Source organism: Nomascus leucogenys, chromosome 10, assembly GCF_006542625.1.
Source record: "Nomascus leucogenys isolate Asia chromosome 10, Asia_NLE_v1, whole genome shotgun sequence".
In the NCBI taxonomy this organism is placed as follows: Eukaryota; Metazoa; Chordata; class Mammalia; order Primates; family Hylobatidae; genus Nomascus; species Nomascus leucogenys.
Window position 1 is genome coordinate 90,443,722 of NC_044390.1, and position 27,271 is coordinate 90,470,992.

Consider the following 27,271-nt stretch of genomic DNA (forward strand, 5'->3'; position numbering starts at 1 on the left):
TCTTGTAAAAAGTAGAGGTTCCTCTCCAAAGACTTTCCTCCCCATTTAATTTGGAATAAACAGTAACTTCTCTTCAAAGCAAAATTTATTCAAAGACCTGTGCTGACACTCTTAATTATCTGCTAGCCGTGGTAAAGAAATCAATGTACTTTATGTTCTTAGCTCCCACAATTTAGCCTAAATATTTGCCCTGGCATGCTTATACTGGTCCAAGCAAGCATTAGGTCATAGCCTGTTCCTCTTCCTTATTTAAAAGTGTTTTTACCTTTCTCACCATTCCACAAGTTATTTCCTCCTTCCTTTGTTCTCCTCTGCCTTTGCCTCTTTTAAAAAGTTTTAAGTTGCTCGCCAATCAGGACAAATACAGAATGTATTCCAGCCAGTGGAAACCGGACACAGCAGTAGGGTGGATGCATCAGGTTACAAATGACCCCGTCTCTTTGTTTGGTGTACTCTCATGGCAAAACTGCTGGCGAGTGTACCCTTTCTGCAGGAAGTAAAAATGGCCTTGCTGAGGAAATTAAATTTATGTTCAAGTGCTATTTCTCCACGGCACCGGGGAACAAGCATTTCAAACACTTTCATGAGAGATTATTTAAAATAGCACTTCTTTAGACCAGGTGTGGTAGCTCACACCTATAATCCCAGTACTTTGAGAGGCTAAGGTGGAAGATCACTTGAGCCCAGGATCCAGCCTAGGCAACATAGTGAGACCTCATCTCTACAAAAAGTTTTTTTTTTCCTTCACACACCCATTCATTCAATATGAAAAGTCTTTTAAAAATTATTCAGGCATAGTGGCACACACCTGTAGTTCCCGCCACTAGGGAGGCTGAGGTGGGAGGATTGCTTGAGCCCAGGAGGTTGAGGCTGCGGTGAGCCAAGATTACATTACTGCGCTCCAGCCTGGGTGGCAAAACAAGACCCTGTCTCAAAAAAATAAAACAGCACGTAAGAATTCAAGGAACCCACATTTTAATACAAATTGTTAATGAAAATAAGCTTTATTACATCAAGTAATAAATACATACAAAGATGCAAACAGTTTTAGTCATTTTCTTCCAGATGTTTTTATCAACTTACAATAAACACGGAACTGAGATCTACTTACAGTCTTAATATGAAAGTGTTCGGGGGTCCTTGTTAGGTTTGGTGGGTTGCTCTTTCTTCTGTATTTATAACTTGTGCATTTTTAAAAATTAACTTTGAAGCACTAATGGTCATGCAAATGCTTAAGCAAAAAAGAAGTTACATTAAGCAGAACCTACACTGTATGGCAAATGGGAACCAGCTACTAAGTAAAGCGTGCTGTCAATATGAGTTCAAAACAAAATCCCTAGAGTGGTATTAGCTTATGAAAAGCAACAAAGAACACCGTGGGTAACAAATGTATTCAAAAGAGAAGATTAAAGGGAGACAATGGTGTCTTGGAGGCAAACTACAGTTTGCTGTAAGATAACTTTACGTGCATCTTTTAAATCAATGCTTAAAAAACAAAAAAAACCTGGGCAGTTCCTAACTACTTATAAAATGCAAATCCTAATTAATTGCAAAATCTTCTCTCAATCTTTGAGACTGTAGGTTCAGAGCCAAGTGAACCAGGGGAGGAAAAACCAAACTGTAACCATTTTGAAAACAAGGGTTTCATCTGAACAGGGGAGATGAACTGTAACTTCTCATCTTGTAAAAAGATGGAAATCCTTCAAAACCAACAAGGCAGCTAGGATCTGGCATTCCGTTCCGTTTCTGCCAAGCACTCCCGAACCAGTCCTCTAGCGTGAATGATGCCTGAAAGAGAGGCAGAGACCTGAAGTCAGCCAGTGCACAGGACCAGCCTGCAGAGCCCATTCTGGTACAGGAAGAGGATCCATCCTTCCACAGCCTGTCCACAAAACCCTCAGACAGAAAGGAAACTGGGGGAACCTATAACCAAGCAACCCTGAAGGATGCTAACAATCCCATCCCTCTCTAAAGCCCTTCCCTCCTCACCACAACTCTTCCTATCTCTCTAAACATTTTTTCCTGCATTCAAGGTGGCACCAGCAAGCTGTCCTTCCATGACACTGTTGGATGAAAGACGTGTCTCCACCCAAATTCTTTTGCTTGACTGACTGTGGAGATTTTTCTCTGGCTTCTTCAGTCTGAATTCTAGAAAGGGCTTGATCGGCGTAAGTAAGCAAGAGAATGGCTCCAGCTGCACACGTAAGGGCGCAGAGAACTGACTGCTGCCCACGCGGGACCCTGGGTCCACGAGGACAACCCCACAAGACTCTGCAGCTACCTTCTGCCTGATGAATCTTCCCGTCTTTTGTCTCTATGGTTTGGTGGTTACCTTTTTTTTCCTTCTGCCTCTACTGAACTTCATGAAATATGATCTTTTAATAGACACTAAGGATTCTATTCCTTCTAATACATGACTCCCAGAGGCCACTGGGAATGACATCCCACATCATCACCTCACAAATCTTAGAATCTAACTCAGAGCCTTGGAGAATGTTTTCTGTGAGGACCAGACAGCAAATATTTTGAGCTTTGCAGGCTACACAGTCTCCGACACAACTACTCCACTCAAATTTTTTTTGAGACAGCATCTTGCCCTGTCACCCAAGCTGGAGTGCAGTGGCATGATCACAGCTCACTGCAGCCTCAACCTCGAGAATCAGGTGATCCTCCCACCTCAGCCTCCGGAGAAGCTGGGACTGTACGCACACACCACCATGCCTGGCTGTTTTATTATTATTTGTAGAGATGGGAGTCTCACTATGTTGCTCCTGGCTTCAGCCTCCCAAACTGCTGGATTACAGGCGTGCACCATCACACCTGGCCCCACAAACCTTTATTTATGAACACTGAAGTCTGAATTTCAGATAACTTTCACACGTCCCAAAATCATTTTTTTTTTCAACCATTAAGAACCATGCCTGTCGCGGTGGCTCACACCTGTAATCCCAGCACTTTTGGAGGCCGGGGCACGTTGGCCACTTGAGGTCAGGTGTTTGAGACCAGCCTGGCCAACATGGTACAACCCCATCTCTACTAAAAATACAAAAATTAGATGGGCGTGGTGGTGGGCGCCTATAATCCCAGCTACTCGGGAGGCTGAGGCAGGAGAATTGCTTGAACCCGGGAGGCAGAGGTTGCAGTGAGCCGAGATTGTGCCATTGCACTCCAGCCTGGGTGATAGAGCGAGACTCCGTCTCAAAAAAAAAAAAAAAAAAAAAACACTATTCTTGACTCTTGGCTCATGGGCTGTAGTTGCCAACCTACCTACAATGCTCCTATGCTCCTAACTCCCTGACCCCTCTATGACGTGTTTCCACCCTGCTGTGACATGAGGTTGGTAAGCTTGGGCTTGGCTGTTGGCCAAGGGGTAGCACTAGGTCTTCCTTGTTACTAAAACACTGGCAGTTTGTACGCATTTGCTGACTTGAACCAGTGCCTTTTCTGGGTGACTGCAAATCACCTGTTGGACTCTGGGACCCAGCATCTTCCCAGGAATTTCCATTCGGGTAACCAGCACCCCAGCTACCGGAGAGCAGCTGGGACCACCCAACTCTCCGGGCGAGATCAGGGTTGGGCTCTGCATCCCTTCCCCAGGCCCTCTTCAATCACATCCTCTAACCCTGCTAATCCCAACCTAGCTTTCAGATCCGTCAACCTCTTCACAAAGGTTTCATAAACTCCAGAGCAACCCCGCTCCTGGCAGCAGCCTGTCCTCAACTGGCCCTCGTGTCACTGGGGTCATGACTTCAACTACAGCCCCCATTTATGCTACAGATTTACAACCAAAGAATGTTCCTCTCCCAGGCCGGGCGAGGTGGCTCAATGTCTGTAATCCCAGCACTTTAGGAGGCCAAGGTGGGAGGATCACAAGGTCAAGAAATCGAAAACCATCCTGGCTAACCAACATGGCGAAACCCGGTCTCTAGTAAAAATACAAAAATTAGCTGGGTGTAGTGGTGCATGCCTATAATCCCAGCTACTCGGGAGGCTGAGGCAGGAAAATCGTTTGAACCGGGGAGGCGGAGGTTGCAGTGAGCCAAGATCGCACCACTGCAGTCCAGCCCGGGTGACAGAGCTAGACTCCATCTCAAAAAAAAAAAAAAAGGGAATGTTCCTCTCCCAGGTTGCTTCTCCAGCCTTTTTAAGAACCCCAAGTCCCAGGCCGGGCGCTGTGGCTCACGCCTGTAATGCCAGCACTTTGGGAGGCCAAGGCAGGTGGATCACCTGAGGTTGGGAGTTCAAGACCAGCCTGACCAACATGGAGAAACCCTGTCTCTACTAAAAATACAAAAAATTAGACGGGTGTGGTGGCATATGCCTGTAATCCCAGCTACTTGGGAGGCTGAGGCAGAAGAATCGCTTGAACCCAGGAGGCGGAGGTTGCAGTGAGCCGAGATTGCACCACTGCACTCCAGCCTAGGCAACAAGAGTAAAACTCCGTCTCCAAAAAAAAAAAAAAAAAAAAAAGAGCCCCAGTCTCCCCTCATCTTGAATGAGTTCATGGGCTATGGCTCCACTGCACTGTCTCCTTCCAAAATAGAAATCCTGCTCTCCCTCCACTCCCCTTTTATTTCAGGAGGTAGCAACCTATTTAACGTCCTTTTGAAATCAGCTGGACAGTCACACCTTAACACGAGTCCCTTGTGCTCTGTCATCTCCTGCCTGCCCTCCCTCTCCAATCATTAAAGAACAAAGTGCTCTCAGCCTCCCTCCCCAGACCCTAGCACAGACCCACACACTACCTTGGGTCTCCCTCCAAAGAGGTGACAGCAGAGGGCAGTGCAGGCACTGATGAACCCTGAGCTTGGCTTCCCTAGGACCAGTGTCGGCCAACAGGAGCAGACCAGGCAGGGTCGGGGGCGGGGGGCACTTCGACACACCCTTGAAAGCCAGCAGACCCCCTGGCAGCACACAGGGTAAGAAGGGCTCCCTGCCTGGGCTGCCCTTCCCAGAAGACCCCTCTGAAGACATCCGGCCCCCCAGGCCCCTCGCCACCAGACCCATCACCTGCCTAAGGCCTCCACAGCAGGTGGCAACTCTGTAACAAGACAGGAGCTCCGATGAGCAAGCCCCATCCCTAGCCCACCTTCCCACATTTTCCCCAAAAGTCTTTCCAGAGTTAAAGGCCTAGCACTGTGGTCACCGACGGGGCAGCGGGGCCGGGCTTACCGCGCTTCAGCCTCTCCATGGCACTCTTGCTCCCCGCATACGTGGGTCTGATCTCCTTCCCCAGCTCTTCAATGATGGCCAGCAGCTCCGCATATTTGCTTTGGGGCACCTGGCTGTTCCCAGTTCCCTAGAATCAGAAAGAAATGAGTTCAGCAAAATTAGCCGGGCGTGGTGGTGCATGCCTGTAGTCCCAGTTACTCAGGAGGCTGAGGCAGGAGAACTGCTTGGACCCAGGAGGTGGAGGTTGCAGTGAGCCAAGATCGCTCCACTGCACTCCAGCCTGGGCAACAGAGTGAGACTCCATCTCGGGGAAAAAAAAAAAAAAAGCGTTCAGCAGCCTGACCCCAAGGCCACAGGCAGGTGGGTGGAGAGGGCCCCGGGCCGGTCAGGGTGGGAAACGCAGCCCAGCCTCAGACTCCTGGGGCAGCCACCTCAGCTGGGTCAAGGAACGTCCCACTCTAGGGGACAACTACAAGTTAGGGAGATGGTCCTCACCCTCCCATCCTCACTCACTCAGGGAGACCACCCAGCCGTCTCCAGGAAGCAAGTTTATCATCTCCAATGAACAAAACAGGGGAACCAGCTCATTTTGGCACAAAACAGTCCAAACAGCATTTCCCAGGATGCAGATGGGTGGGAGGGCACATCCCAGGTGCCGAACCTCCGAGCCAGTGGGGAGACAGAGGCCACACCTGGGCCACCGGGACCACAGCCATCCGCCATGGCCCAGCCAGAGCCTGGAATGCATTCCCTTCTCTCATCCTCCCACCACCACCGGGAGCCCCACGGCAAGCACCCGGATCAGCGAGGCTGGGCTTCCGACAAGCCGCAAGCCCACAAGCCCAGGCTACCTCCCCTTGGCCGCCTCCTCCCATAGCCACGCCAGCTCCCTGGGCGAGGTCCTTGCCTCCTCCCTCCTCCACCACCGCCTCTGTCCCCTGGCCTCGTGCTCTGTCCTGTCCTCGTCCTGCTCCGGCTGCTCTGCCTCCCCACGGCACTGCCTCAGGCACTGCCACTCCCAGCTGCGCCTCTGCCTGGCCTCCCATAGCCGCCGCTTCTTCAGCCGGTCCCACTCACGGGCCCACACCGGCTTCTCCTCCTGAGGCAGGGCGGCCTGGCGGGGCATGGCCAGGGAGCCGCGCACTCTGCGAGGAACAGGCTCCATGGTGACCTCAGAACACTGGCGCTGGGGCCCAGCCAGGGAGAGCATCTTCCTGCTGGGAACTTCCCTGGGGTGGCTTATCTCTTGGAGATGTGGGGTGCAGCTGAGATGGTGGCTACCCCATTCCTGCTGTTCGCCAGCCTGGGCTGGGGGTACTAGGATCACCCTTGGGCTGATGAGGAGCCCGGGTCTTGGGCAGTTACCAAGTGGGGGTCACAGTCTGGAAAGTGGTGGAACCAGGGAGCGGCCTCACCCAGGCCACGCTCTCAAATACTGGCCCTCGACAAGCGGCAGCTTGGCTCTCGAGACAGGGCCACCTCCTCTCTGCTGGGCCCACGCTCGTGGAGAGCAAGTGGGAACTGACCCTGTCTTCTGTCCCAGCTTGGAGAGCCAGCGCCAAAGTCAGGCCTCACTTGCCCAGGAAAGAGGAGTGAGGAGACCCACTGGAGGAACGCATGGGGTGGGGGCCTCAGCACAGCTCGGGCTGCTGCCCCTTCCTGGTGCTCTCCTGTCCCCTCCACCTCACACGTCCCCGCGAAGCACAGTCCCCAGTGCCCTCCATTCTGATGTGTTCTGAGCAGGAGTGCAGCCAGGGCCTTGGGCTGAGAAAGCTCCATCCCATCCTTTCTGCTCCTTCGTCTCTTCCACCAACTTCTCTCCTCTGATGGCAGGGAGCATGTCTCCCCCTGGCCCTCCCACCATGCCATCACCCCCATTGCCATACCTGGGTGTAGCCTAGGGACGGTGGCCCGTAGTCACTGAGCAGCTGGCGGTACTGTGAAGACGTCGCCATGCTGGTGGAAGGCGAGTGGACACTCCCAGCTGTGGGGTGGGGAGAGAGAGGCCAGGAGTCAGCTCAGCCAGTTGTACCAAGGCAAGGACTCTGGGTCCTGCAACAGCCCTTGCCCAGGACCCACACCACCAACTGCAGCAGGATGGAGAACCCTGCTCTCCACCTTCAGTTTGACCAGCGTAGAAGACGGATAATGAAATGTAGCTACAAGGCACCCGGCCATCCCCAGCTCTGCAGCAGCCACTGGTCCTCACAGAGCTCCGTCCCATCCAACCAGAACCTTCCAAGCAGCAGGGCTGCTCCCAAAGATAAAATTACTGCCACTCCTGGCCTCATATCTGCCCATCCCCTCTCCCTGTGTCCTGGTCCCCAGAGGCTGAGAACCTAGAGGCCGCATCACACCACACCGCCACATAGGCTGGTCGAAAGCAGGCTGAGCTTCCAAGCCTTTTTGCTATGCGCCCAAATCTCTGCTGTGCTCAATGACGGCGAAGACAGGAAGGCCTTGGAGTATTTGAGACCCAATCCTGGCTGGAGACGGGCACGCTGGACATCAAATCAGGAATCTAGAGAATACCACGGCCTCTCTGTGCCCCAGATAAAGCCCCTCAACCTCTCTGTGCCTGTCTCCCCCTCCCGAAAGAGGGGACCAGACTCTTGGCAGTCTATGCCCCAAGGGCTCTGTATCCCAAGAGAGGAGGGTTGAGGCCCCACATATGGGGTGCAACATTGGGGCCTGTCCAGGGCTGCAGTTAGTGACCAAGCAGGGCCCAGCCCAGAACGCAGCCTCCTGGATCTGGCAAGGGAGTCCATGGCTGGGAGCACGCGGCCCCGCAATGGCGTCCCAGTGGCCATTAGCGGGTAAAGGATATCCTGCAGAATGACAAACAGCGGTAACCATGGAGAATTTACCTAGTCCTCCTCGGCAGCTGCCCGCCTGCCGCCCCCAGAGCCACACGGTCTCTCTCTCACACACACAGTGGGCGCCGCAGACTTGGCCTCGGGGACGGACAGCTGGTGCCAGGCTGGCCAAACCCACCAGCTGCTCGCTTGGTGTGGGTGAGGGGAGGGGCAGAGGAGGAAGGAAGTTCAGGGCCTCAAGCTGGGGGAGCCAGGAGGAGCCCTGGAGAACCCTGGCTCCAGGCCCCTCGATTTAGAGAAATGGGCCTGAGGGGGTGGCCTCAGGGCACACAGCATAGAGGAGGCCAATGCAGGGAGCCAGCTACCCCGGCACCTGCCCCTCTCCCCAAGAACGGGGACAGTTCCGAGCTGTCTCCCTGAGTCTCAGGCCAGCCCTGGATGCTGCCACTGCAGCCCAGGTTATGCTCCAGCTTGGGCTGGAACTGGAAACGTAGACTTGGATCCTGAACTGGGCAGAGCACCGAGCCACTCCGAGCCTCAGTTTCCATGCCTCCCACGTGGGGATGATGAGACACGTGCGCTATAGGGGCCGGTTGCTTGGGAGGGGGACGCACTATGCCCACGATATCCAGCACGTCCATGGCCACTGCAGGAATTGGGCAGGGCAATGTCCCCCAGAGCCCCCTCACCACATCAACCAAACCCCAGTTTCCTGAGCTTCTGATGTGGCAGCAAGTGTGGCATGGGGAACACAGGCTCTGCCGGCACAGACCTGGGATCTGATCCTGGTCACTACACCTCTCTGGCCTCGAGGGCCAGTCACTGGGGGTAGCATCGCGCACAGCAACCCAAGCGTTTGCAAGATCCCAGCGCCCTGGCAGGAGGGGTGCTGGCCACTTCCCATGCACCCTCGCATACCCTCGGTGTGCCCGTGTCCTCTTCCCCAACTGCTCTGCCCACTGCTCCTCACCTCCCCTTTTCTGTTCTCCCCACTGGACTTCGTGCCAGCCCCAGCTGTGCCACTCCTGGCTGTGGGACCTCAGACAGGCCCCCCGCCCTCCAGTCCTCAGTTTCTCCATTTGTTAGAGGCAGTGCTTCCCAAGAGAAAGTCTACGGGCTCCAGATCCTACTATTTGATGATACTGAGGTTAGGTTTTGCAGGGCTGAGAGGGAGGAGGAAGGAGAAATCGTCCCATTTTGGCTGGGGGACGAGGAGCAATAGCTGGGTGACCCCAATGCTCTGTCCAGGCCACTCCCTTGTTCGGGGGGTGGGGTGTCTAGTCCTGGAGAGAGATGGCGGAAGGGCTCCAAGTTCCACTCCTGGTCACTCCTTCCTGCAGACACAGGGACCAGGACACAGGGACCACGTCAGCGCAGGCCGTCTCGGCGCATCTCAGACAATGAGCGCAGTGTGCAGGAGCGAGGGGTTGGCAGAGGCCAGGAAGCTCCTGGGGCCAGGCGCGGCTCCCCACCCCCACGCCAGACAAAGAGCGCGGGGCCTGGGGAGCTGGCGGCCTTCCCGCCACTTGGGGCGCCTGGGGGGCTCTGGGGCGGGGGAGGCGGGGGCTTTGTCTAACTCCGCCACTGCCACCACCGGCCAGGCCGCGGCTTGGCAACCCGTGAACAGGAGGCAGGGCTGCAGGGCGTGAGGGATGATGACAAGGAAGCCGGAGGAGCAGCGGCGGCAGCGGAGAGTCCATCTTGGATGCAAATGGCAGGAGGGGAGCTGGGGTTCTGCAAAGGGGCCCATGGAGGGGAAGGAGGGGCACCAAAAATCCCAGATCTAGGGATCTCGGCACTCCTGGAATTCTCCACAGGAGAAAGAAGAAAAACTGAGTACAGGTGCAGCCAGCCCAGAACAGGACTTCAGGGGTCCCCGTGAGTGCCGCTGTCCCTGTGACCCCAAACCCCGAGGGTCCCAGTTTAGGGCCCCGGCCCCAATGACACCAGAGTAAGCCTGAGATGTCAGCCTTGCCCAGGCTGGCAACACCAGCCCCTGCCCTCCCCACAGGCCAGAGGAAGAAGGCTGCTGGCAGTCCTACCTGGCAACAAAGCCCGTCTTTGTAAGGTCTGCGGACCCCAGAGGAGGTGAGAACGTTTGAGAAAAAAACAGTGGCTGTTTGCTCTTTGGGACTCCGAGCCCACAAGTGAGCAATTCAACTCTCCCTCCGCACCCTGACGCTTAACCCTTTCCTGCCCCTACACCTCAGTGTCCAAGGTCTTTTTTTAAGTATCGTTTTTATGGGTCCCACTTCTGATTTGGGGGGTTACGAAGTCAACGTTTGCAAACAAGGCCCAAAACTCGAGCAGGAGAGCCAGCGTGGCACCGGTGACCAACGGGGCCACTCCTCTCCCCCTCGAGTCCTTCCCCGCCCCGCCCCGCAACACAACCGCCTTTGGGAAGTCTGTTTCCGACCAAGTGTCAGAGAAGAGGGGCCCCAGTGAGGTCACAAAGCCCGGCACCTACAAATCTCAATGTTGAGCCCACTCCCCATGGCTCCCTCGGTCCCCTGGGCTCAGCCCGAAGCTACCTGACAACTTCTGGAGGAGTTTCCTGGGAGCGCCCGGCTGCGGCCGCAGCCCCAGCAAGGTCGAGGGGAGCCCCTCCCGGCTTCTGCATCGAGGGCCTTCCAGGGCCAGCCCTGGGGACTCCCAGATAGGGCGTCCGCGTAACCCATTGACCCCATGCCCGCGCGCGGGCCCCAGCAGCCCCAGGGCTGCACCAACTTCGTTCACTCCGCGCACACCTTACGGGGATCCCCGCGTGACCGCATGGGGCAGCCCCTGCTCCGACGCGCCCGGTCGAGGCCCCCGGGCCTCCGAGTCCGCTGCGTGCCGGCGACCCCATCCCGGTCCCAGTCCCGGCGGCCCCGCGACCTCAGGGCCCGCGGCAGCCCCGCAGCCCTCCACCCGCGCCCGCCAGCGCGGGGCCTGGCCCTGCCCGCAGCGCCCCCTGCCCTGGCTGCTCCACGACCCCGCTCCCCAGGGCGGCGGGGCCCCGCGCCCCGCTCCCCGCTCCCCGCTCCCCGCTCCCCGCTCCCGGCGCGGCCCGGGCCGCTCCCGACTCCCGCCGGCAGGGGCCCTCGCCGAGCCGCCCAGAAGCGGGAGGAAAAAGGAGCCGAGAACAAGCCTCCCCCGCCCTCGCCCTCGCCCGCCGCGCTCCCTGCGATCCGCAGCCGCCGGCGCGGGGGTCACCCCGGGCCGCCCACCCCGCACCCCCAGCCGAGGCCCTCGGCGTGCGGGGCGCACCAGAGAACTTTCGCGGCGCGGGCTCGGGAATCATGGCGGCGGCAGCGCTGCCCCTGGCCAGGACCCTAAGCCCCCCGCCCCCGGCCTCCGCGGGCGCCTCCGGCATCCCCGGGCCGGGACCCGACGCGCGGACCCCCAACTTGGCGGCGCTCGGGGCGCGTCGCACGCGGCTCACTCACCGGCGTTGAGGGCGGCGGCGGGCATGTGCGCGGCCAAGTTCGGTTTGTAAGACATCCCCCCGGGCGGCGGGCGCGCCGGGCGCGGCGGGGCCAGGCCGCGAAGGCGGCGGCGGCGGCGGCGGCGGCGAGGCCGGGCGGTAGCGCGGCAGCCCCGCGCCCGTCCGAGCGCCCGCCGAGCGCCCGCGCACTTTTTGTTGTCGGCGGCTCGGGCCGCGCCGGCAAATATGGCCGTCCGCGCCCTGCCGCCGCCGCAGTCTCACCCAGGCCCCGGGCGCGGCGCAGGGGCAGCCGCAAACTTTCCGCGGAGCCGGCGGGGCGGCCGGGGCCGGGAGGGGGCGGCCCGGCGTCAGGGGGCGGCTCCGCCTGCGGCCGCGCCCCGCGCCTCCGGGTGCGCTCGGCGTCCGCAACTTGCCAAAGTTTGGGGGCTGGGGTCCCGGCGGCGCCTGAGGCCCGCGCGCGTCTGGGCGGCTAACCAGCGCCTGGCGCCCCGGGGGTGCGCTGGGGGCCGCCCCCGCGGCGGCTGCGGGAGGCCAGGGCGAACCGGAATCCGAGGAGCACTTTCTTCCCCTTGATGGTGGGGGCAGGGATGGAAAATTACCTGGAGAAAATGGTGGCGAGTGGTGTATTTAACCACGTAGATCATTCCAGACGCCCAGGTCTGGCCAAGCCCCAGGATTAGAATAACCGATGCTTGACATTGATTTCAAATAAATTTCATGTCTCTGTCTGTATGAAGTGGTTTTTAACCCTTTGGGGATCCAAGACTCCTTTGAGACTGACAAAAGCTAGAGGCCTTCTCCACCCCTCACCCCCCTCCCCGGAAAACTCACCCCTGAATCGCACAATTTCGTGCGTAGACTCACTACAGTATTTAAGGGAAGCACCTACTATGCGCCACTCACTGTTCCAAGCGCTGAGGATACAAGAATTGAACTTGGCAAAGTTTCTACCCCCTGGAGTTTACGGGACAATTTTAGATCCTCCTTCGACCCCACCCCCAGCCCATCCTTGGATCTGATTGAAATGTAACCATCCAGTGTATTTTGGATTTGGATTAGATGAATAACCTGAAGGTTGTGGGGTTTTTTGGATTTTGTTTTGTTTTTTGTTTTTTGAATTTTGGAGTTCTGCCGAAGTAGTAAAGCTCGTTAAAATACATAAGATGCCCACCCTTTTCTGTTGTTTTTAATCGCCATGGTTTGCAGATTTAATTAGACACAGGCGTGCAAGCATCATCTCCGGATCTGGTGACAAAGGCACCCACCTAGGGATGCCCACCCAGGCCTGCTTCTTCCTTTAGGACCAAAGGCGCAGGCGACGACACCCCCTCCCCAGCTTAACCCCCACCCTTGAGATCAGCTGTAGGCCAGCACTAGCGAAGGACGCTCAGTGAAACCTTATTCCATGAATAAATTAATGCCACCCATATGTCTGGTCCCGGGCGCCCAGTCCTCTAGAGCAGCACTGTCCAATGGAAATAGAATGCCAGCCACATAGCTAATTTTCAATTTTTCAGTAGTCACATTTGAGAAAGTCAAAAAACTGGTGAAATTGATTTTAACATGTTTTATTTAACACAATAGCTCCAGAACAGCGTGATTTCACTATATAATGAATTAAAGGGAATTATTAATAAGACACTTTACATTCTCTTATCATACGAAGTCTTCGCAATCCAGTGTGTGTTTTATACTTACAACGTATTTTAATTCAGACTAGCCACGTTTCAGCGCTCAGTAGCCACCATAGCTAGGGGTCACCATATTGAACAGTGCAGGGCTGCAGCTACTAGCAGAGGGCTACGGAGACGGACACACCGGGTACTGACTCTGACTCCATCACCCACTGGCTGTTTGACTAGGCCTCCATTTCCGCCGGGCAAGAATCCAGATCTCAGTGGCAGGCCCGGTCCTTTCTGTGAGTGCTCTGAACCGATCTATTTCCATATTGTTATTTAAGAGCCGGGGTCTCCCTCTGTCACCCAGGCTGGAGTGCAGTGGCTTGATCGTAGCTCACTGTAGCCTTGAACTATTGGGCTCAAGTGATCCTCCCGCCTCCACCTCCACCTCAAAGCACTGGGATTACAGGCGTCAGCCAATAGTGTTGTATTTTTTCCATTGTCCCCACTTCTCGCTCTAAGTCCATGGCATCATTTTAAAACTGTTGGCCGAGCGCAGTGGCTCACGCCTGTAATCCCAACACTTTGGGAGGCCGAGAAGGGCAGATCACAAGGTCAGGAGATCGAGACTAGTCTGGCCAACATGGCAAAAACCCATCTCTACTAAAAATAGAAAAAATTAGCCGGGCGCGGTGGCGGGCGCCTGTAATCCCAGCTACTCGGGAGGCTGAGAGAGGACAATCGCTTGAACCCGGGAGGAGGTTGCAGTGAGCCGAGATCCTGCCACTTGCACTCCAGCCTGGGTGACAGAGCAAGATTCCACCTCAGGAAAAAAAAAAAAAAAAAAAAAAAGTTTCAGCTCATGCCTTTAATCCCAGCACTTTGGGAGGCGGAGGCGGACGGATCACCTGAGGTTAGGAGATCGAGACTAGCTTGGCCAACATGGTGAAACCCCATCTTAACTAAAAATACAAAAAGTAGGCAGGCGTGGTGGTGCGTGCCTGTAGTCCCAGCTACTCGAGAGGCTGAGGCAGAATTGTTTGAACCGAGGAGGTGGAGGTTGCAGTGAGCCGAGATCGAGCCACTGCACTCAAACCTGGGTGACAGCGAGACTCCGTCTCAAAGAAAAAAAAAGTTTCAGCCGGGCACGATGGCTCACTTCTGTAATCCCAGCACTATGGAAGGCCAAGGCAGGGAGATCAATTGAGCCCAGGGGTTCAAAACCAGCATGGGCAACATAGAACCCATGTCGCCGGGCGCGGTGGCTCACACCTGTAATCCCACCACTTTGGGAGGCCGAGGAGGGTGGATCACGAGGTCAGGAGATCGAGACCATCCTGACTAACACGGTGAAAGCCTGTCTCTACTAAAAATACAAAAAATTTAGCCCGGCGAGGTTGCGGGCCCCTGTAGTCCCAGCTACACCGGAGGCTGAGGCAGGAGAATGGCGTGAACCCGGGAAGCGGAGCTTGCAGTGAGCCGAGATTGCGCCACTGCACTCCAGCCTGGGCGACAGTGCAAGACTCCGACTCAAAATAAATAAATAAACAAACAAACAAACAAGAACCCATCTCTACTAAAAATACAAAAATTAGCTGGGGCATAGTGACACGCACCCGTGATCCCAACTACTCCGGAGGCTGAGGTGCTGAGGTGGGAGGATCACTGGAGCCCAGAAAGGGAGGTTTCACTGACCCACAATGTCACCACTGCTCCAGCCTCGGCGATAGAGCAAAACTGTCTCAAAAGAAAAAAGAAAGAAAAGAAAAAAATCTTTCCATTTTTTATTCTAATTGAGATATTATTCACTTAGCACAAAATTCATCCTTTAAAAGTATACAACTTAGGCTGGGCACGGTGGCTCACGCCTGTAATCCCAGCACTTTGGGAGGCCGAGGCGGGCGGATCACGAGGTCAGGAGATCAAGACCATCCCGGCTAACACGGTGAAACCCCGCCTCTACTAAAAATACAAAAAAAATTAGCCGGGCGAGGTGGCGGGCCCCTGTAGTCCCAGCTACTCAGGAGGCTGAGGCAGGAGAATGGCCTGAACCCCGCGGGGCGGAGCCTGCAGTGAGCCGAGATCGCGCCACTGCACTCCAGCCTGGGCGACAGCGAGACTCCGTCTCAAAAAAAAAAAAAAAGTATACAACTTAGAGGCCAGGCGCGTGGCACACGCCTGTAATCCCAGCACTTTGGGAGGCCGAGGCAGGCAGATCACGAGGTCAGGAGATCGAGACCATCCTGGCTAACACGGTGAAACCCTGTCTCTACTAAAAATACAAAAAATTAGCCGGGCCAGGTGGCAGGCCCCTGTAGTCCCAGTTACTCTGGAGGCTGAGGCAGGAGAATGGAGTGAACCCAGGAGGTGGAGCTTGCAGTGAGCCGAGATGGCGCCACTGCACTCCAGCCTTGGCGACAGAGCGAGACTCTGTCTCCAAAAAAAAAAAAAAAAAAAGTATACAACTCGGCCAGGCGCGGTGGCTCACGCCTGTAATCCCAACACTTTGGGAGGCCGAGGCGGGTGGATCACAAGGTCAGGAAATCAAGACCATCCTGGCCACATGGTGAAACCCCGTCTCTACTAAAATACAAAAACAAACAAACAAAAAATGCTGGGCATGGTGGTACGCACCTGTAATCCCAGCACTTTGTGAGGCTGAGGTAGGCGGATCTCTTGAGCCCAGGAGTTTGAGACCAGCCTAGGAAACATAACAAGACCACATCTCTACTAAAAATACCAACGTTAGCCGAGAGTGGAGGCTAACCTGTAGTCCCAGCTACTCAGGAGGCTGAGGTAGGAGGATCACCCTAACCTCGGGGAGGTTGAGGCTGCAGTGAGCCAAGATCAGGGCATTGCACTCCAGCCTGGGTGACAGTGACACTCTGTCCCCTCACCCCCCAAAAAAGCATATAATTCAGTGATTTTTAGCATATTCACAGAGTTGTGCAACTATCACCACTATCTAATTCTAGAACTTTTTTTTTTTTTTTTGAGACAGAGTCTCGCTCTGTTGCCCAGGCTGGGGTCTTGCTCTGTTGCCCAGGCTGGAGTGCAGGGGCATGATCTCGGCTCACTGCAAGCTCTGCCTCCCGGGTTCACGCCGTTCTCCAGCCTCAGCCTCCGTAGTAGCTGGGACTACAGGCGCTCGCCACTACGCTCAACTAATTTGTTTTGTTTTTGTATTTTTTACAGAGGCGGGGTTTCACCATGTTAGCCAGGATGGTCTTGATCTCATGACCTCGTGATCCGCCCGCCTCACTCTCCCAAAGTGCTGGGATTACAGGAGTGAACCACCACGCCTGGCCTAATTCTAGAACATTATCACCCTGTTTTATTTTATTTTTATTTTTATATTTTTGAGATGGAGTCTTGCTCTTGTTGCCCAGGATGGAGTACAATGGCACAATCCCGGCTCACTGCAACCTCCGCCTCCCAGGTTCAAGCGATTCTCCTCCTCAGGCTCCCCAGTAGCTGGGATTACAAGCACCCACCACCACGCTAGGCTAATTTTGGCATTTTGGGTAGAGACGGGGTTTCGCCATGTTAGACAGGCTGGTCTCACACTCCTGACCTCAGGTGATCCGCCCGCCTTGGCCTCCCAACATGCTGGGATTACAGGGGTGAGCCACCACTCCTGGCCCACCCCATTTGATATTTATTTATTTATTTATTTAGAGACAAAGTCTCGATCTGTTGCCCAGGCTGGAGTGCAGTGGCAGGATCTCAGCTCACTGTAAGCTCTGCCTCCCAGGTTCACGCCATTCTCCTTGCCTCAGCCTCCTGAGTAGCTGGGACTACAGGTGCCTGCCACCACGCCCAGCTAATTTTTTTTGTATTTTTAGTAGAGACAGGGTTTCACTGTGTTAGCCAGGATGGTCTCGATCTCCTGACATCGTGATCCGCACTCCTCGGCCTCCCAAAGTGCTGGTATTACAGGCGTGAGCCGCTGCACCTGGCTTATTATTTATTTATTTATTTATTTTAGAGGGAGTTTTGCTCTATCGCCCAGGCTGGAGTGCAGTGGCATGATCTCAGCTCACTGCACTTGCCTCCTGGGTTGAAGCGACTCTCCTCCCTCAGTTTCCTGAGTAGCTGGGATTATAGGCGCCAGCCACCATGCACAGATAATTTTTGTATTTTTAGTAGAAATGGGGTTTCACCATGTTGGCCAGGCTGGTCTCAAACTCCTGGCCTCAAACGATCTGCCTACCTTGGCCTCCCAAACTGTTGAGATTACAGGTGTGAGCCACTGTGCCCGGCCTATTTATTTATTTATTTGAGACGAAATCTTGCTCTATCACCCAGGCTGGAGTGCAGTGGTGCAATTTCGGGTCACTGCAACCTCCGCCTCCCAGGTTCGAGAGATTGTCCTGCCTCAGCCTCCCGAGTAGCTGGGACTACAGGCGCCTGCCACCACACCCGGCTAATTTTTATATTTTTAGTAGAGATAGGGTTTCACCATGTTGGTCAGGCTGGTTTCAAACTCCTGACCTAGTGATCTGCCCGCCTCAGCCTCTACTAAAAACACAAAAATTAGCCGGGCATGATTCCAGGTGCCTGTAATCCCAGCTACTTGGGAGGCTGAGGCAGGAGAATCACTTGAACCCAGGAGGCAGAGGTTGCAGTGAGCCAAGATCCTGCCACTGCACTCCAGGCTGGGTGATGGAGCAAGACCCCGTTTCAAAAAAAATAAATTAATTAAATAAAATAAAAAGAAACTTCATACCCAGTAGTAGTCACTTCTCATTCCTCATTCTCTCCAGCTTTAGGCAACTACTAATTTACTTGGATTTCCTATTCAGGACATTTCTTGTAAATAGAATGGTACACTATGTGGCCTTTTGTGTCTGGCTTCTTCCACTTGCCATACATAATGTTTCACGGTTCATCCATGTTGTAGCAGGTAGCATTCCAGCAGTTCCTTCCTCTTCAGGGCTGAATATTCCATGGTATGAATGTACCCCATTTTGTTTATCCAGTAATCAGTTGATTGACATTTGAGTTATTTGTACTTTTTGGCTATGATGGCTATGATGAACAGTGCTGCTGTCATCATTTGTGTACAAGCTTTTGTGAGAACATGTTTTCAGTTCCTTTGGTTTTATACTCAGAAATGGAGTTGGTGGGTCAAATGATAACTCTGTTTCACTTTTTGAGGAACTGCCAAACTGCTTTCCATAGTGACTGCAACTGTACTTCTTTTTTTTTTTTTTAAAGAGACAGGGTCTCTGTCACCCAGGCTGGAGTGCAATGACATGATCCTAGTTCCCTGCAACCTTGAACTCTTGGGCTCAAGCAATCCTCCTGCATCAGCCTCTCAAATAGCTGGGACTACAGGTATAGGCTACCACAACTGGCTAATTTTTGTTTTTTTTTTTTTTTTTTTTGAGACGGAGTCTCACTCTGTCGCCCAGGCTGGAGTGCAGTGGCGCAATCTCGGCTCACTGCAAGCTCCGCCTCCCGGGTTCATGCCATTCTCTTGCCTCAGCCTCTCCGAGTAGCTGGGACTACAGGCGCCCGCCACCACGCCCGGCTAATTTTTTGTATTTTTAGTAGAGACGGGGTTTCATCGTGGTCTCGATCTCCTGACCTCGTGATCCGCCCGCCTCGGCCTCCCAAAGTGCTGGGATTACAAGCGTGAGCCACCGCGCCCAGCCAACGCCTGGCTAACTTTTTGTATTTTTATTTTATTTATTTATTTATTTATTTTTAATCTATTTATTTATTTATTTTTTTTTTTGAGACAGAGTCTCGCTCTGTCACCCAGGCCTGGAGTGCAGTGGCGCGATCTCGGCTCACTGCAAGCTCCGCCTCGCGGGTTCACGCCATTCTCCTGCCTCAGCCTCTCCAAGTAGCTGGGACTACAGGCGCCCGCCACCACGCCCGGCTAATTTTTTTTGCATTTTTAGTAGAGACGGGGTTTCACCATGGTCTCGATCTCCTGACCTCGTTATCCGCCCGCCTCGGCCTCCCAAAGTGCTGGGATTACAAGCGTGAGCCACCGCGCCTGGCATAATTTTTTGTATTTTTAGTAGAGACGGGGTTTCACCATCTTAGCCAGGCTGGTCTTGAACTTCTCTCAGCACATTTTGTTGAAAAAACTATTCCTTTCCGGCCGGGCGCAGTGGCTCACGCCTGTAATCCCAGCACTTTGGGAGGCCAAGGCGGGCAGATCACGAGGTCAGAAGATCAAGACCATCCTGGCTAACACAGTGAATCCCCGTCTCTATTAAAAATACAAAAAAAAAAAAAAATTAGCCAGGCGTGGTGGCGGGCGCCTGTAGTCCCAGCTACCCGGGAGGCTGAGGCAGGAGAATGGCGTGAACCCGGGAGGCAGAGCTTGCAGTGAGCCGAGATCGCGCCATTGCACTCCAGCCTGGGTGACAGACTAGATTCCATCTCAAAAAATAAATAAATAAATAAATAACTATTCCTTTCCTTCACAGAATTGTCTTGCTGCCATTGTTGGAAATCAATTGATGATGAGTGTGAAGGTTTATTTCCAGCCTGTCAATTCTATTCCACTGTTCAACTTGTTTATCCCTATTCCAGTACCACACTGCCTCGATTCCTGTAGTGTTATAGTAAGTTTTGAAATCGGGAAGTATGAGTCTTCCAACTTTGTTCTTCTTTTTCAAGACTGCTTTTGGCTATTTTGGGTTACTTTCATTTATCTCCATATGAGTTTTAGGATCAGCTTGTCCCTTTCTGAAAAAAAAAAAAAAAAAAAAGACAATTGGAATTTTGATGAGCTTGTATTAAATCTGTATATCTATTTCGGGAGTATTGCTGTTTTAATTGCAATATTGTCTTCCAATCCATGAACACAGGATCTTCCATATTTTAGGTCTTATTTAGTTTTTTTAACTTCAACAATGTTCTATAGTTTTCAATGTAATTTCTTTATTTTTATTTTTATTTATTTATTTTTTTTGAGATGGAGTCTTGCTCTGTCGCCGGGATGGAGTACAGTGGGGCGATCTCGGCTTAGTGCAACCTCTGCCTCCTGGGTTCAAGCAATTCTCCTGCCTCAGCCTCCCAAGTAGCTGGGACTTCAGGTGCACGCCACCATGCCCAGATAATTTTTGTATTTTTAATAGAGACGGGGTTTCTCCATGTTGGTCAGGCTGGTCTTGAACTCCTGACCTCAAGTGATCCGCCTGCCTCAGCTTCCCAAAGTGCTGGGATTGCAGGTGTGAGCCACCATGCCTGGCCTTTTTGTATTTTTAGTAGAGGTGAGATTTCACCATGTTGCCCAGACTGGTCTTGCACTCCTGGGCTCAAGCAATCCTCCAGCCTCTGCCTCCCAAAGTGCTGGGACGTAAGCCATTGTGCCTGGCCTACAATGGTTCTTTACTGGTTCAATGGATATTTCACAGAGTGGCTTACCAGGGAGCAAGCAGGTAAATGGAGAGAGAAGGGAAGCCCAGGGACTTAGTGTAGTATGAAGAACCTCAGGAGACACAAGCTTTAGCTCCAGATCTGCCATAAACCCTTCTCTAGGCCTCAAAGAACTTGCTTGACATCCCTAGGCCTTCGTTTCATCTGTAAGATCAGGGAGGTTTGATAGGATGGATCACTAAGGATTCTCTCAACGCTTCACATCCTAAGAAGACAGGTAACACGCGCACCATTTTCTCTAACAAAAAACACCAGCACTTGGCCAGGCGCGGTGGCTCACGCCTATAATCTCAGCACTTGGGAGGCCAAGGCGCACAAATCACTTGAGGTCAGGAGTTTGAGGCCAGCCTGAGCAACGTAGTGAAACCTCGTCTCTACCAAAAATACAAAAAGTAGCCGAGCGCGGTGGTGCATTCCCGCAACCACAGCTACTTGAGAGAGTGAGGCAGGAGGATCGCTTCAACCTGGGAGGTGGAGGTTGCAGTTAGCCAAGGTCACACCACCGCACTCCAGCCTGGGCAACACATGAGACCCCCATGTCAAACAAACAAACGAAAAACCAGCCTAGAAAGGATGTTTTTATTTTTATTATTTATTTTTTTGAGATGGAGTCTCGCTTTGTCACCCAGGCTGGAATGCAATGGCGCAATCTCAGCTCACTGCAACCTCTGCCTCCCGGGTTCAAGCGATTCTCCTGCCTCGGCCTCCCGAGTAGCTGGGATTAAAGCCGCCCACCACCACACCTGGCTTTTTTCCTTTTTTTTTGTAGTTTTAGTAGAGACGGGTTTCACCATTGGCCAGTTGGTCTCAAACTCCTGACCTCAAGTGATCGGCCTGCCTCAGCCTCCCAAAGTGCTGGGGTTACAGCCATGAGCTACTGTACCAGGTCAACCTTTATTTTTTAAAAAATATCTTTTTTTCCCCCAGTATTGTACGATTTAGGTCTAGCCTACGGCACCTAGTATCCCGAGGTGGTCTGCCATCCAAGTACTAACCAAGCCTCGCACTGCTTAGTTTCCAAGATCAGCTGAGACCAAGGACGTTCAGGGAAATATGGCCATAGAGAAAGCCCTTAAATTATTCTGGAACTGATTCCAACACTGAAAACATTCTGAAGCAATCAGCTCCAACGAGGACTGTGCCTACCCCAGGTGGTGAGAATGGTGACCCATAGGAGGGAATATTAGAGCTTCTATTTATGTGGGATATACAGCATACATATCAGGACAGCAGCCACTATAGCTTACAAGTAAATTAATAAGCAATGCTAGAGGTGGAGGTATGCACTGGAAACTTTTTTTTTTTTTTTTTGCCAGACAGTGTCCTTCGCTCTGTCACCCACGCTGGAGTGCAGTAGCACTATCTCGGCTCACTGCAGCCTCCGCCTCTCAGGCTCAAGAAGTCCTCCCACCCCAGCCTTCCAGGTAGCTGGGGCTACAGGGTGCACCACCACGCCCAACTAATTTTTGTATTTTTTGTAGAGATGGGGTCTTCCCATGTTGCCCAGGCTGGTCTTGGAACTCCTGGGCTCGAGATCTTCCCACCTAGGCCTCCCAAAGTTCTGAGATTACAGGCGTGAGCCACTGTGCCTGGCCTAGAAATCTTTTGTATCAGGCTGGGCACAGTGGCTCACGCCTGTAATCCCAGCACTTTGGGAGGCCGAGGCAGGTGGATCACGAGGTCAGGAGATCGAGACCATCCTGGCTAACACGGTGAAACCCCATCTCTACTAAAAATACAAAAAATTAGCCAGGCGTGGTGGTGGGTGCCTGTAGTCCCAGCTACTTTTTACTCGGGAGGCTGAGGCAGGAGAATGGCATGAACCTGGGAGGCGGAGCTTGCAGTGAGCCGAGGTCACGCCACAGCACTCCAGCCTGGGTGACAGAGCGAGACTCCGTCTCAAAAAACAAAAACAAAAACAAATCTTTTGAATCTGGAGCATGTGACCAAAAAGGCTTGAAGACCACTGATTTAAGAAACTAGTCATGTAGGTGGCCAGACTCATCATTTCACAACCTAACAAATAGGTGGGTGAAGCATCATGACTAAGACATCGCAGCTGCTGATTCCAGCATGGTTTGTGCGCTGGGGACATACAACAATTCCTTCTATCAATTTGGGCTATGACCAGGGGTCTACTCCCAAATTTACTTATTTTTTATTTTTTTTGACCTCCCGAGCTCACAAGATCCTCCCACCTCAGCCTCCCGAGTAGCTGGGACCACAGGTGTAAGCCACCATGCCCCGTTAATTTTTATTTTTTGTAGAGATAGGGTCTTCCTATGTTGCCCAGGCTGGTCTCAAACTCCTGGTCTCAAGCAATCCACCCACCTTGCCCTCCCACAGTGCTGGGATTACAGGCGGGAACCACCACTTCCAGCACTAATTTTCAGTTTTGTTTCTGACATTGTTCTTTTTTTTTGAGATGGAGTCTTGCTTTGTCACCCAGGCTGGAGTGCAGTGGTGAAATCTTGCAAGGTTCACTGTGAGCTCTGCCTCCTTCACGCCATTCTCCTGCCTCAGCCTCCCGAGTAGCTGGGATTACAGGCGGGAGCCACCGCGCCCAGCCTATTCTTGCTTTTGTTTGTTTGCTTTGTTTTGTTTTTTTTTTGAGATGTAGTCTTGCTCTGTCGCCCAGGCTGGAGTGCTGGAATGCAGTGGCATGATCTCGGCTCACTGCAATCTCCACCTCCCAGGTTCAACCGATTCTCCTGTCTCAGCCTCCCGAGTAGCTGGGATTGCAGGCGCATGCCGCCATGCCCAGTCAATTTTTTTGTATTTTAATAGAGACAGGGTTTCACCATGTTGCCCAGGCTGGTCTTGAACTCCTGAGCTCAGGCAATCTACCTGCCTTGCCCTCCCAAAATGCTAGGATTACAGGCGTGAGCCACCGTGCCCAGCCCATTATTCTTGTTTTTAGACCAGGAGCTGGCAAGCCTTTTATATAAAGGGTTGGATAGCAAATATTAATGCTTCAGGCTTTGTAGGCCATATAGACTCTGTAACTATGCAACGGTGCTGTTGCAACTCTAATGCTGCCAGAGACAATACATAAGAGAATGGGCATGGCTGTGTTCCAATAAAACTTTATTTATGGACACTGAAATTTGAATTTCACATACTTCTCACATGTTAGAAAATATTCTTTTTATTTTTTCCAACCATTTAAAAATGTTCTCAAAACCATTCTCAGCTTATGAGGCCAAAGAAAAACAGGTGGCAGGCTGGACTTGACCCATGGACCATAGTTGGCCAATTCTTCTTTTAGTCCACACAAGTTTCCTTCTTTTTTTTTTTTTCTTTGAGATAGAGTTTCACTCTTATTGCCCAGGCTGCTGTGCAATGGCGCGATCTCGGCTCACTGCAACCTCCGCCTCCCAGGCTCAAGCGATTCTCCTGCCTCAGCCTCCCGAGTAGCTGGGATTAAAGGGCTCAAGGGATTCTCCTGCCTCAGCCTCCTGAGTAGCTGGGACTTACAGGCACCCACCACCACGCCCGGCTAATTTTTGCATTTTTAGTAGAGACAGGGTTTCACCATGTTGGCCAGGCTGGTCCCGAACTCCTGACCTCAAGTGATCAGCCTGCCTTGGTCTTCCAGTGTTGAGATTACAGGCATGAGCCACTGCGCCTGGCCACAAATTTGTTTCTTAAGCCTATTTCCCCATAGGCAGGGGGGAAAAAAATGGGACATTTGAGGACATAAACCTATCTTCATAAAGGTACCTCCAAATAAGATACACACAAAAAGCAGAAACTGTGGGAACAGAAAGCTAAACAGAAATCCAGCATCAATGCAGGAATTAAGAGCTTTGTATAATTTACCTGTATCCAGGAGCAGAGGTGGAAGAGACTGTTAGGGCCTCTTGTTCCTACCACCAGTAGGTATCTTCACAAAACATGACTTACAGATTCATGCTGTTGAATTTCCTACAATTAATATGGTTTGGGCCAGGCGCGGTGGCTCACACCTATAATCCCAGCACTTTGAGAGGCCGAGGTGGGCGGATCACGAGGTCAGGAGTTCAAGACCAACCTGGCCAACATGGTGAAATCCCATCTTTACTAAAAATACAGAGCAAGACCCTGTCTCAAAAAAAGAAAAAAAAAGTAACATGAAGTATTCGGACTAATTTAATAGGCACCTAGCTATCCTACCTTTGCATGATACTCAGTTTTTTTTTTATTTTTTTATTTTTTTGAGATGGTCTGGCTTTGTCGCCTAGGCTGGAGTGTAGTGGTGTGATCTCAGCTCACTGCAACCTCTGCCTCCCGGGTTTAAGCAATTCTCCTGCCTCAGCCTCCTAAGTACCTGGGATTACAGTAGGTGTCCGCCCCCATGCCCAGCTAATTTTTGTATTTTTAGGAGAGACAGGGTTTTGCCATATTGGCCAGACTGGTCTTGAACTCCTGACCTCATGTTGATCCTCCCACCTCAGCCTCCCAAAGTGCTGGGATTACAGGTGTGAGCCACCATGCCTGGCCACAGTGATATTTCTTAACTAAAAGATGATGATGGCCAGGCACGGTGGCTCACGCCTGTAATCCCAGCACTTCCGGAGGCCGAGGCAGGCGGATCACCTGAGGTCAGGAGTTCAAGACCAGCCTGCCCAACATGGTGAAAGCCCATCTCTACTAAAAATACAAAAAATGAGCAGGGCATGGTGGTAGGCACCTATAATCCCAGGTACTCGGAAGGCTGAGGCAGGAGAATCACTTGAACCCGGGACGTGGAGGTTGCAGTGAGCCGAGATGGTGCCACTGCACTCCAGCCTGGGTGACAAGAGCCAAACTCCATCTCAAAAAAAAAAAAAAAAAGATGATTCAGATCCAATAGTGTGGCCCTTGCCCCTCTCAACCCAGTAAGGCACTTACCACCCAGAGTGGGCAGCGTTAGAGAATGGAGCCAACTTACTGAGAATCGGACTCTAAAAATAAGCATTCGGCACATTTCTTTTAGCCTCTTCTCTCTCATAAAGGCCTCCACAGATGGCTTCTTTACATCATGCTCTCAAATGACTAGCTGATAAATATTCATACTTATGGAAATTGTATTGTACATACTCCAAACCCCCAGCCAGTTAACATTTGTATCTTCTGTATCTCGGGGGTGGTGCCCTTTGTTCATATGTAAAAAGCACACATGCACATGTACACACACACACACACACACACACACACACACACAAAACCAGCTTTCTCCTCTATGACTAATTTGCCTAGAGCAGTGATTGTCAACCAGGATTGATTTTGCCCCCCAGGGGACATCTGCCAATGTCTGGAGAGATTTTGGGTTGTTACAAACGTGGGGATGATGTGTGCTCCTGGCATCTGCAGGTGGAGGCCAGGGATGCTGCTCAACATCCGACAGTGCCCAGGATACCTCCACAGCAAAGAATGACTTGGCTCAAATGTCAACAGGGCCCAGGCCAACCCAAGGTGAAGCAAAAACAAGACTGAGGGAGAGCAAAACCCCGAGGGAAGGAAGGTCAAAGCAGCCTAGAATTCTAACAGAAAAACACAAGGGGGCTGGCGGGGAGGCACGATCCGAAGTTTGCTCTTTCATCTTTTACCTCTAAGACTGGGTCTTACTCTGTCACCCAGATTGGAGTGCAGTGGAGCAATCATGGCTCACTGCAGCCTCCACCTCCCCAGCTCAGGCAATCCTCTTGCCCCTCATCCTCCCACATAGCTGGGACTACAGGCACACGGCACCACGCCCAGATAATTTTTTAATATTTTTGTAGAAGCAGGGTTTTGCCATGTTGGCCAGGCTGGTCTCAAACTCCTGGCCTCAAGTGATCCACCCGCCTCGGCCTCCCAAAGTACTGGGATTACAGGCATGAGCCACTACAAGCAGCCATTCTTTCTTTTTTTCTTTTTTGAGATGGAGGCTCACTGTCCTCCAGGCTGGAATGCAGCACGATCTGGGCTCACTGCAACCTCCGCCTCCTGGGCTCACGTCATTCTCCTGCTTCAGCCTCCCGAGTAGCTGGGACTACAGGCGCCCACCACCACGCCCGGCTAATTTTTTGTATTTTTAGTAGAGATGGGGTTTCACCGTGTTAGCCAGGATGGTCTCGATCTCCTGACCTCATGATCTGCCCGCCTCGGCCTCCCAAAGTGCTGGGATTACAGGCGTGAGCCACCGCGCCCGGCCTTCAGCCATTATTTCTTATTCAAATTAATACATTAATACTCAGCAGGGTGCATTGGCTCACACATGTAATCCCAGCACTTTGGGTGGCCAAGGCGGATGGATCACCTGAGGCCAAGAGTTTGAGATCAGTCTGGCCAACATGGCGAAATCCCACCTCTAATAAAAATACAAAAATTAGCTGGGCATGGTGGCAGGCACCTGTAATCCCAGATACGTGGGAGGCGGAGGCAGGAGAATCCCTTGAACTCGGGAGACAGAGGTTGCAGTGAGCCGAGATCACACCACTGCACTCCAGCCTGGGCGACAGGGTGAGACTCTGTCTCAAAAAAAAAAAACAACAAAAACAAAAAAAAAAAAAAAACCCAAAAAACATGTAAGTACCCAATTTATTTTTTATTTTTTGAGATGGAGTTTTGCTATTGTTGCCCAGGCCGGAGTACAATGGCATGAACTCGGCTCACTGCCACCTCTGCCTCCCAGCTTCAAGTGATTCTCCTGCCTCAGCCTCCAAAGTAGCTGGGATTACAGGTGTCCGCCACCTCGCCAGCTTTTTGTATTTTTAGTAGAGATGAGGTTTCACCACATTGACCAGGCTGGTCTTGAACTTCTGACCTCAGGGGATCTGCCCGCCTCGACCTCCCAAAGTGCTGGGATTACAGCTGTGAGCCACTGTGCC

At 52.5% G+C, this 27,271-nt stretch overlaps 1 protein-coding gene across 6 annotated transcripts; it reads right to left on the minus strand.

Moving 5' to 3' along the window:
* Nucleotides 1-973: 973 nt before the first annotated feature.
* CDK2AP1 (cyclin dependent kinase 2 associated protein 1) lies at nucleotides 974-12,181 on the minus strand. 6 transcript variants are annotated; one of them, XM_004089466.3, is made up of 4 exons: nucleotides 12,015-12,181; nucleotides 7,059-7,156; nucleotides 5,173-5,299; nucleotides 974-1,788 (listed from the first exon to the last, which is right to left on the minus strand). In XM_004089466.3, the coding sequence occupies exons 2-4, from the start codon at nucleotides 7,125-7,127 to the stop codon at nucleotides 1,721-1,723; spliced, it is 264 nt and encodes an 87-aa protein (XP_004089514.1). In that variant the 5' UTR covers nucleotides 7,128-7,156; nucleotides 12,015-12,181; the 3' UTR covers nucleotides 974-1,720. The 6 variants fall into 6 exon arrangements, with proteins under 6 accessions (XP_004089514.1, XP_003276271.1, XP_004089515.1 ...); XM_003276223.3 differs by lacking the exon at nucleotides 12,015-12,181 and adding an exon at nucleotides 11,417-11,998; XM_004089467.3 differs by lacking the exon at nucleotides 12,015-12,181 and adding an exon at nucleotides 10,736-10,961.
* Nucleotides 12,182-27,271: the final 15,090 nt, after the last annotated feature.

Bases quoted from the DNA above. Each gene is read 5' to 3' on its own strand.
- CDK2AP1 (XM_004089468.3), bottom strand. From the start codon at position 9,067: ATGGAGAAACTGAGGACTGGAGGGCGGGGGGCCTGTCTGAGGTCCCAC. The intron at 5,300-7,058 runs GTATGGCAATGG...TTCTGATTCTAG, and splicing joins CGTCCCTAGGCTACACCCAG to GGAACTGGGAACAGCCAGGT. The intron at 1,789-5,172 runs GTAAGCCCGGCC...CCTCTCTTTCAG, and splicing joins CATGGAGAGGCTGAAGCGCG to GCATCATTCACGCTAGAGGA.